Here is a 10,799-nt window from a genome sequence, read left to right as displayed (position 1 = left end):
AGCTGAGCTGTGAGGTGTGAGTGGCTCTAACATTTTATAGTTTTTTTCTGAGGACCTCAGATTAAACCTCCCCTTTGCCTAAAAGCATCTGCCTGCTGGTGCGGGCCTTTGAGGACCCTCACAGCGCACTGAGGTTAAAGTTCTGCAAGGGAGAAACCCTTATCTAACAAGTAGTTGGGCGAGTTTACAGCTCTCTGTAATCTGAGAGTATAGTCCAGAGTGGTTTGATGAAAGAGAGTAAACTGTGTGTGGGCGTGGCTTGAGGTCTCAATAGAAGCCCAGGGAAATCTGGGGAAAGGCAGGGCTTTTCTGAGATCTCCCAATTAGAGGATTAGGCAATTGGCAGCGCAGGGTGGTAACTCAGGGCGGGGCTGGGCTCCAGGGCTGAACAGGGCAGTCCCTCTGAGCTGCACGGAGACCTCGCAGGCCCTGGGAACTGTCGTCCTTCCACGATGTGGCTCCGTGCTCTTGTCCTGGCCACTCTCGCTGCTTTCACGGCTTGGGGTGAGTCCTTCTGAAATCAAATATGCGGGGCACTTTTTGAAATCCTTGTTCTGGGCCGAGGTGGACGTAGATGCCTAGAAAGTCAAACACACAACAGGTCTGGCTCCGCGACTGTGCGTGCCCTCAGTACCTGGACTTGGACTTGGAGCAGCTGAGCCGGACCAGCCCGGTCCGCGCGGAGCTGCAGGAAGGGTGAACATCCTGAGACCGCCCTGCACTGCTCCCCCCATGCAGGCCGCATCTGGCCTACCTCACGCGTCACACACAAGAAATTTAGGCAGCTCAGTTTACTGTCCCTTAATTAGTCCCCTTATCGCTGGATCACAGAGAGCGGCTCAGGAGAATATTCAGAGCATCCTCTCTGTACCAGAGTGCGTGGGTTTGAGTTCCCACTGGGCGCTTCACAGCTGTGTGTCCGTAGGCAAGAGACTGAGCCTTTCCGTACTTGGGTTACCCACTCTCTGAAATAGAGGTGGCAGTGCTACCTACCTCATTGGGTTGTGGTGAGGACGAAATGAGACCTTGTTTTTAAAGTACTCTTGGCAGCGCCTGGTATGTAGAAAGCACGAAAAAGGGGTAGATAAATATAAAGGCCTTGTTTTAAAATGCAGTGTATGAACAGAAAATTTGAGCAGTGGTCAGGCCACTATATCAGGACCTCTTGCCATTAAAAAGACAGTTTCTTACTCATGATCTCAAAAGGAGGAGGACACCAGTGTGGGGGGCACAAGGGGAAGCAGCAGAGCATGGGGAGGGGACAGGGCGGATCTCAGGCCAAGGGGCTTTTACTGTGGCTTCCAAGGATAGAAGAGGAAAGACACGACAGGCAGGCTGAAGATTGGAGAGTTGGGATAATTCAGGAGGCTCTGGGGCACAGGGGTTCTTCCTGGTTGTCTGTACCTAACCCTGGCGTGATTAGGGCAGGTGGGTAGTGGCCAGGGCGTGGCCACCTGATCAAAGAGGCGGTTGAGATGTGGGCTCCGGGTTGGCTGGACTCTGGGAGGGACAGTTTCTCCAAGGTCAACAAGGCCTCAGATGCCAGAGCATCAGAATACAGAAAGCAAAAGACATGGTACATACAGGGGTGCAGTGAGGGGCCTCGAAATGCCCCCGTGCCATTTTATAGACGGAGAATCAGAGACACACAGGGAAATGTACTTGCCCAAGGTCAACCCGAAAATCATGCCTGGGTCTGTCTCTGGGTCCTGAATCCTGACAGCCCAGGCCCCGTCTGCATCCTGTCTTCCTTCTGGCAGCCTGACAGTGTGAGAGCTCTGGAACTGTGGGGAAGGGCAGAGGAAGAGAGGAACCCTATTTGAAACTGAATGTTCCTTTACCTCTGATTACTCCTGGCAATGCCGTCCATTTCCTTCCTTAGGAAGACCATACAGGCTGCCTCCACTTCCTCAGTTTCCTCCTCTGTATAATGGGCATGTTGATGTCTACCCAGCAAGACTACATTTTTAAGATTAATTTAAATGAACTGGAATGCATACCTGGCCCATAGTAGGTGCCCACCATGTTCATGTTCCATATAACATCAGTGGCAACTGCTCTTGTTCTTATACTTGTTTCTGCTTCCCCCCGTTCACCCACTTTTTCACCCTTGGCATTCTGGCTGCCATCCTCTTCATCCTGTTGAAGTGAAACCCTGAGCTGAGAAAGACCAGCCCAGTGGTTTCTTCTTTGCCTTGACCTTCCTCCACCTCCCTGAAGCCCTCAGCACTCTTAGCTGGTTCCTCACCCTCTTCCTCCCTGGGCTTCCAGGACGCCGGAACATTCTCTCCTCCCTACACTGATGGATATTCTGTCCTGGCTGTAGTGGTCCCTGTGTTTGATCTTTGTTTTTTTCCCTTCCCTCTCACACTGGCATCTTTGTTGAAGTCATACACATCCATGGTATGTACCCCTCATGGTCTAAGAGAAGATTCTGCCCTGCTCCCCCACAAGACTTCCTTCCAGCCTTGAAGTGTGCTTGTCCAGTGGCGTCATCTTGCTAGGATATCCCACTGACATCTCCACTGAGCCTATGTGAACAGTGATCCAGCATCACAAGCCAGCTCTTTGGTCTTCTTTCCCTTCCATTTCCCCCACCTCTGGTCAGGGACCAAGTCTTTTCCTTTTCTTTTCTTTCCCTTCCTTCTGCCTGCCTGCTTTCCTTCCTTCCTTCCTTCCTTCCTTCCTTCCTTCCTTCCTTCCTTCCTTCCTTCCTTCCTTCCTTCCTTCCTTCCTTCCATCTTGCTCTTTAACCCAGACTGGAAATTCACTTGTGCAATCTCAGCTTACTGCAACCTCTGACTCCAGGGTTCAAGTGATTCTCCTGCCTCAGCCTCCCCAGGAGCCAGGATTACCGGCACACACTACCATGCCTAGCTAATTTTTGCATTTTCAGTAGAGAGGGGTTTTTACTATGTTGGCCAGGCTGGTCTTGAACTCCTGACCTCAAGTGATCTGCCTGCCTTGGCCTCCCAAACTGCTGCGATTACAGGTGAGCCACTGTGCCTGGTCTCCAAGTCTTTCAAATACCTTTTAGACATCATCATATTTCTTCATATTTTTTTCTTTTTTTATTTAAAATTTTAAAACAATTAAGATGAGGTGGGAGGATTTCAGGTGAAGATCAGAAATCCCATACAGTGCAGAAAACATGGAAACCACCAAGAAAACAGGCCACCTGTAATGCCACCACCCATTGCTGTGTCAATACACATGCTTCCAAGGATGTTCATCTCAGTATTATTTGTAATTAGCAACAAAAACAAAAAAAATGAAGCTAAATATTGACATTACAGGGTTGACTATTGATAAGATGACACATGGATGCTGTTGTGTAACTGGGCTTTGCAAAAGGGGTTTCCATTGTGATTGGATATTCCCCTTTAAGACCAAATCCGAATTGTTCTATTCTGTTCTAGCCCCACGCTTTGAGGGAGGTGTTGATGTCTTCTTGTCTGTATCCAAAGCAGAGCAGCTGGGAGGACAAGAGGCTGGAAATGATTTCCTAGGAGGGAAGCTTAGATCAACTGAGGTCACTGGAGCCAGATAGGACCTGAGGGGTGGGCAGCAAGATCAAGTGTCTGAAAGGCCACAGGCTGCAGGTCAGATCAGGCCAGTACAGTCCCATGACAGGTAGAACCAGTACTGATGCAGAGGCTGTGGGAAATGAATTTCAGCTCAGCGAGGAAGCGTTGTCTGTGCTGCAAGAATGGTGCAGACTTGCCCAGGGCCACCAGAAGAATCATCCTCGACCTGATCACATCCTTTATCTGGAACGGTTCCTGCTGCTTATTTGTCCACTAAAGAAAACTCAAGCAATTAGCCTGGCATTCTAGGCCCTCCCTGACTTGTGCTCTGTCACAACAGGAATATTTTCCACTTTCCCCAGACTCTACCTGGTGCACGTGGGCCATGCCTCCTTCCCCAGGCAGGCTCTGCATTCTGCTGCTCTGCACCTCAGCACATCCTCTTCTCTCTGCTGTGTACCACCCCCTGCGTCTCATCTCCCCTGATTCAATCCTCCCCTACCGCAAGTCCCAGCTCCTCCATGATGCCCACAATCAGAAGGCCTTGAGCCCTCTTCTAATTCCTAGACTGCCTTATGGGTACCTCTCCCAGGACATGGCCACTTCCTTCCCAGTTGTAGGCCCAGGTGTATATGTGACCCTTCCCTACAAGGGTCAGTGCTTCTGAGAATATGGGGCACCCCTTGTTCATCCTCTCATCCAGCATGCGGCTCAGTGCCAGGATTCTAATGGATAAATGTTTCCAGAGGCTTCTATGGGGGAAGCTAAATATCTTGTTCTTTCCTAGTAGTTCTCCTTCTTGCGTTTATTTTTGGCTGGATGTTTTTATGCCTCCAATTCTAATTTGGTTCCTTAAACTGGCTCGATGAGTTAGGAAGGACATTGATCCTCATCCCTATGGTACATCAACAGAAACTGAGGCCTAGAGGGTTTAGGTGACTTATTCAAAGTCATGCACTTAGAAAGTGGCAAACCCCACCTTGAATCCGGGTCCAGCCTTTTGCCTCTGATGCATCTTGATTTCTTCTCCATGTCCAGCAGGGCACCCGTCCTCGCCACCTGTGGTGGACACCGTGCATGGCAAAGTGCTGGGGAAGTTCGTCAGCTTAGAAGGATTTGCACAGCCTGTGACTGTTTTCCTGGGAATCCCTTTTGCCAAGCCCCCTCTTGGACCCCTGAGGTTTACTCCACCACAGCCTGCAGAGCCATGGAGCTTCGTGAAGAATGCCACCTCTTACCCTCCTATGTAAGCCAGGGGTGGCTGTGGTATGTGTCCATGGGGCTGTTCACCTCAAAGTGATGCAGGAAGGAGTCAAGGCAGTTCCCCTGATGGGCTGATCCTTTGCTCTGGAATCCTTAAGATCATTGTAGACCCTTAAGAACATTCCAGAAGTCTCACAGCATTCTGGAGTCCATTACTTAACACACGTTTATTGACCACCTACTGTGTGCCAAACATGTTTCTGGGTTCTTGGGATCCATTAGTGAACAAAGCAAAGATCCCTAGGTTCATGGAGCGTGCATTCTAGCAGCGGGAGACAGAGAAGAACAACATGCAAATTACCTCATGGATTGTGTGATCTGTTAGAACAGGATAAGTGCCTTGGAAACAAAGAAGCAGTTAAGCAGGTGAGGGAGATCAGAAAGAAGGATCCCATGAATTCCACGGTCTTGAATTTTGACATAGTTGGTTAGAGGGGTGGGCCAGGAGGTGTGTGGGTAGCAAGTGTACTGAGATGTCCACTCGGCTAGTGCTCAACTCTCAGGTGTGCCCAACTCCCTATTCCTGAGGAGAACGATGGCAGATGTGTCCATTCACCCTGGCCAAGGTGGGAAGAAAAGCCCAAAGGTTCTAATTGGCCTCACCGCCACTCCCCAGGGTACCAAGGACCCTACAGGCATCAGAGCGGAACCCACTCATCTCAGTAGCCAGGCATTCGGAGGCTTTCCAACAGTCCACCTGTGGCTACCTTCTTTACTTTGTTTTTGTTTTAATATTTACTGTTTTTATTTTGTGACTGCAAATGTCATATATACTTATTGCAGAAAATTTGGGAAATTCAGAGAAGGAAAAGTAAGAATATTAAAATCACATACAATATCCCAGCACCTAGAGAGAACAACTATCAATATTTTAGGTGGTAAAATATTATCATCTAATATTTTGTTTGTATTCCAGTTTTTTGTCTGTTGCTATACTTTCTCCCTTTAAAATACAATGCTACATTGAGATAATTTGGATGTCTGCTTTGCTCATTTATAAGTATGTCATGAGCATCATTCCATCCCATGATATAGCACAGCCTGATGTTAACAGCTGCATTACATTGGGTATTGAACCATAATTAATTTTCCCCAAGCTTGTATTTGGGTTCATTAAGTTACATATGATGTTTTTAATAACATAACATAATGAAAGTGAAACTTTTATGCATATTTATGAATATTTTTGGATAACTTCTCAGAAATGACATTTCTGAGTCAAAGAGTATATATCTCTTGTTTGATTTCCCTCCCAAAATATTCCAACTACACTCCTCTCATTGATGTATGAAAATCTCCATTTGGCGCACTCTTGGCAATGCTTGGGATTATTAAAAAATGTTTTTGGCTATTGGATAGGCAAAATAATAATAACAATAACAGCAATATTATTTTCCTGTTCAATTTGCATTTATCTGATGACCAGTCAAGTTGAGTTCTTTTTCCCTTTCTACACATTGGAATGTCTTTGCATTATTATTATTATTGTTACGCCGCTTGTACTTGGTGTTCTGTAGGAAAATCTCCCAGGATGGAAATCAAGAAGTCATCTTTGCTGACTCTGATTCTGTCACTTGACAGCTGTGTCATCCCAGAGCCTGAATGCCTCAGTTTCTTTATGTACCTACTGGGGGTGCTGACGCCTGCTTTCTGGTACTTTGAGATCTGGGACTGTGGCTTATAATATACTTGTGTGTAAGAACCACATGGCATGAATCTTCCTGGCTATATGACATTGGTCATGTTCTCTAACCTCTCTGGGTTTCAGTTTTCTCATTTGTAAAATGGAGATAATAGAACCTATGTAATGGGACTGAGTTGAGGCTTAAATGAGTTAATATACAAAAGGTGCTTAAAACAGTGCCTGGAACACTGGGAGGACTCAATAAATATTACCAATGTTCATCTATGTTGTATCCTTGAGATCGTTTATCAGGGCAATGCAACAGCACTTTCCTGGAAGAGCCAGATGATAGAATCTTGGCGTGTCAGGGCTGCAAGACCCATGTAGAAATCACTGCTCTCACTTAGACCTGGTAGATTTGGGACCCAGAATGTGAAAAGAATTCACCCAAAATCACCCTGCAAATAAGTGGCAGAGAGAGGACTAGAGCACAGTTCTTCTGATGTTGTCCCACAAAGATTTTACCCCTGAGCTACTGCGGGAAATGTCACCTCCCAGGGAGGATCGGTGTATTTGTTGTCTCCCCTCCTTGATGCTGGGAGTCCCTAAGGCTCCGGGAAGGAAAGAGGTGTGAAGACCTTCTCAGTCTGCTTGGTCTTAGGAGACCTTAGTGAATCCCAGCGCCCCCACCTGAAGCCCCTGATAGCCTCCTACTCACTACAATGTGGTAAGTCTCTAAATATCAAGTCCATTTTCAGGCTTAAACCTCCCAGTCCAAGGCCTTGCCAAAGAGGACGCCTGGCTTAGATCCCGCTGAACTTCAGGGTTCTTTTCTCCCCCTCCCCAGATGTTCCCAGGATCCCAAGGCGGGGCAGTCTATCTCAGACCTATTGACCAACCGAAAGGAGAACATTCCTCTCAAGGTTTCCGAAGACTGTCTTTACCTCAATATTTACACTCCTGCTGACTTGACCAAGAAAAACAGGCTGCCGGTAAGCTGTGGGATCCCCGGTCAAGGCGTGTCAGTTCCAGTACCCCAGATCTTCTGGGGCAGACCGGAAGGGGATGAAGGCAGCTTAAGGAGGGAGCTGCACAGGCCAGGACTGTTTCAGGGTCTCCACAGGAAATACAGGCTTTCCACACCTCAGTTTCCCCTCATGACACAGGGACTCTGGGGGAGTTTACTGTGCATCTTTAATGAACATCTTAATTGTTCCAAGTTCCCTCATGCTAATAAAAGGATGAGAATGATTACTTTTAGTTACTAGATGAACAATCTGATACACAGAGTGGGTAAGACATGATTTCCAATAATGTTAGTGGTAGAAGGAACTTAGAGAATAGCCTACACCCCAACTCTTCTTTTTTAAGTGGAGAAACTGAGGCCCAGACAGGGAAGGAGAGGTCACCCAGCAGGGTAGTTTTGACTGAAGTCTTCTGATCTTCAAACCAGTGCTCTTGACATGGAGTAGGGCATTGAGCTTGTATGTGGCCTTTCTCTAGCACACCAATATTCATCTGGGGTAACTTTCACTGTCCGGGTATGGGCGCTGAGGGAAAAATGTGGGACAAACCCAAAAGCACTTCCTTTTGCCTTTGGCCAATTATCTGGTATTTTTTTCTACCTATTTTCCCTCCCTAATTGTCTTGGCAGAGGCTGATGACCCAATGAATCAGCATTTCCCAAATAAATGAAGGGCAGGAGGTGGGGCAGGCTGACAGCTACGGGTTGCAGGGTGGGTAGGATTTTCTGGCAAAGGAGGCCACTCCAGGGTGTAAAAAGAAGGAGTGTTGTGTCCAACCAGTCTCCCAGGGGCACCGTGGCATGGTGCCCAGGAGTGGGGGAGCAGGTTTGCAAATGTGGGACTAGAAATTGGCTCTACATATGCTTTGTAAGACACAGGAAGTGGGAGAAAGCTTTACTCATGCATTCATTCATTCATTCATTCATTCATTCATTCATTCTTCTATTGTGTACTCAGTGCCCCATATACACAGTTAGACCTGGGGCTTCAGGAAAAAGAAGAACATGAACCTACTCCACGCAGCCCCTGCCTTCAAATATCTTGCCATCTGGGCTGTAGAGACATATCCTCTCTTCAGCATGTTATTGCAGGCCAGTCCGCAGGCTCAGCCTTCACACAAAGATGAAAGCACATTCAGTCCCTCCCCAGGACGCAGGCAGGGATTAGAGGTGTGGGAGAAACAGGATCTCTGAGAACCTGGAGGCAGGAGGACCTCCAGTAATGGCCACAGGTTCTAGAACTAGACAGTCTAGGTTTGAATCCTGGTTCTCCCTTTGACTAGCTGGACATTTCTTAACTTCTCTAAGCCTCTGTTTCCTCAAAATGAGAGTCATTACATATGATCCGTCAAGGGTGACCACTAAACTTGATCTCAGTCCCTGACTAAGTAGGCAGAGGCAGGCTCGTACCCCTACCCTAACAGTGGACCCACTGCACTGTGGCCGGCACCTGCAGTATGCCAGGCAGCTCAACATGTGGACTCTGGAGCCAGACAGCCTGGGTTAAAGTCCTGCTGCTACCACTTTTAAGTTGTAGGACCTTGGGCAGGTTAAGTGCCTCCATTTTCCCACCTGGAGAATGGGACAGTATTAGTATCTACCCAATGGATAGGTTTTTTTTTTTTTACTGTGCTTAGAACAGCACTTGGGACATAGTTTATGAGTTCTTTTTTATTTTATTAATATTATTATTACAATATTATTATTTTAACCCCTTTCACTTCTTCCCTGCTATGTGGACTTTTAAAATGCAAGAATCATGCATGAGGAATTGTATCCACTCTCATCATTGGGTATTAGCAGAGTCCCTGGCATATAGTAAGTTCTCAGACAGGGTTAGTCCATTGATTGAAGGCATCCTGAATTGGGTGGGTTTTAGGCTGGGCTCTGAGGGATGGATACGATTTGGGAATGCAGAGGCATAGAGGAGGCAATTGAGGAAGAGACACCACCACAGGCATGTGTGCTTCCCGAGACAATCATTCATGCACAGATAAGTTTAATTCACTGAGAGAGTTAACTGAGATGAAACTGAGATACAAGGGCTCTCCAAGGGTACGCTGAGCTGCATGAACAGTGCAGGCTTGAGGGTGATGGGAGTGAAGGGGAGAACACAACATCCTTAGCCTTTGCTATACCCATGATGATGTTCTCAGCATGAAGAGCCTTGGGAGGAGGAGGCACTGGAGGCTGGGTAGAAAGGAAGGGGCAGCTGGAGTGTGTACAGTGGGGTGGTGGCTTGGGCCCCAGTTGGGAGAATTTTGGAGGAGAGAGACTGCCTTTTGCAACCTTGCTGGGCACTGGTGAACTTTGGATAACATCTTCTTTCAGTCGTGACCAACAGGTAGGTCACCAAATAAGACACCTTCTGAGTGCTCCCAGGCTCTGTGACCTGTAACTGGTATGTTGCTTCCTCCCTGCCCAGGTGATGGTGTGGATCCATGGAGGGGGGCTGATGGTGGGTGCAGCATCAACCTATGATGGGCTGGCCCTTGCTGCCCATGAAAACGTGGTGGTGGTGACCATTCAATACCGCCTGGGCATCTGGGGATTCTTCAGGTAAGAAATGAGACTCTCACTGCACTTGGGCCCCCAACACGAGGATGCTGGGACCCAGCTCTGGTCATGCCAGACCTCAGGGGACCTTAGCTAGGTTCCATAGTAAGGCATCCAAGCCTCATCAGAATTGGACACGACCTACCCTCTCACTCCCCAGTCACACTCGTCTGTTTGCCTCTGAGCTTTTGCATGTGCTGCTCCCTCTGCCTGGAATGCTAACTCTACCTGAAGAACTCCTCTTCATCCTACAAGACCCAGCCTCCAGTTACCTCCACTGAAAGACTCATCTCTTCTTCACCTATGTTTCTCTAGCACATTAAATTTCTCTGTCATGACACTGAGCAAGCAACATAGTCCTTGAAAGTTGACACATCTGACTTCTCATGGAAAGGGGGGAAGGGGCAGAGTCACAGAGGGAGTTCAGAGCATGTTGTGGGGAAAGGAATGTGGGCTGCAGCTGGTGGGGTGTGGGAGCATCTGACCCCTTCCTGGAGGACTATTACAGCCACCTCACCCCATTTTCTGCTTGAAATCTGGCAAGTGCAGGAAGCAAGGATGGAGTCTTCCCCATCAGGTCTCCATAGGGACAAGAGTCAGATCTCCTTCAAGGTGCAATTACTATAAACCTTTACTAAGGATTAACATCCCAGCACCCTAATCCCGAGTGAGTGATAGGAGGGCTGTGGGAGGGATTCCACTCACTGATGAGAAGGCCTAGGGAGATGGAGGATGGGTTCTGGTCTACCCATGACCAAGGCATCCCAGGCCAGTCTTGGCAGTATCATCTTCATCCCTTTCAGCC

The 10,799-nt window shown here is 47.9% G+C and overlaps 1 protein-coding gene across 2 annotated transcripts in view; it reads left to right on the top strand.

The window, feature by feature from the left end:
- The first annotated feature begins 350 nt into the window (after positions 1–350).
- The window catches only part of LOC140711676 (liver carboxylesterase 1-like), a 32,531-nt gene continuing 22,082 nt past the window's right edge, over positions 351–10,799 (top strand). Inside the window, exons 1-4 of one of the 2 annotated variants that reach the window (XM_073015387.1) lie at positions 351–504; positions 4,569–4,773; positions 7,262–7,406; positions 9,864–9,997. In XM_073015387.1, coding sequence (XP_072871488.1) covers positions 453–504; positions 4,569–4,773; positions 7,262–7,406; positions 9,864–9,997 — 536 coding nt within the window. In that variant the 5' untranslated portion in view covers positions 351–452. Of the gene's footprint in view, positions 505–4,565; positions 4,774–7,261; positions 7,407–9,863; positions 9,998–10,799 lie in introns of both variants that reach the window. The other variant, XM_073015386.1, reaches the window with a different exon arrangement.

Source organism: Chlorocebus sabaeus, chromosome 5 (genome assembly GCF_047675955.1).
Source record: "Chlorocebus sabaeus isolate Y175 chromosome 5, mChlSab1.0.hap1, whole genome shotgun sequence".
Lineage (NCBI taxonomy): Eukaryota > Metazoa > Chordata > Mammalia > Primates > Cercopithecidae > Chlorocebus > Chlorocebus sabaeus.
The sequence above is the reverse complement of the archived record's forward strand: the minus strand, read 5'-3'. Positions and strand labels throughout refer to the sequence as shown.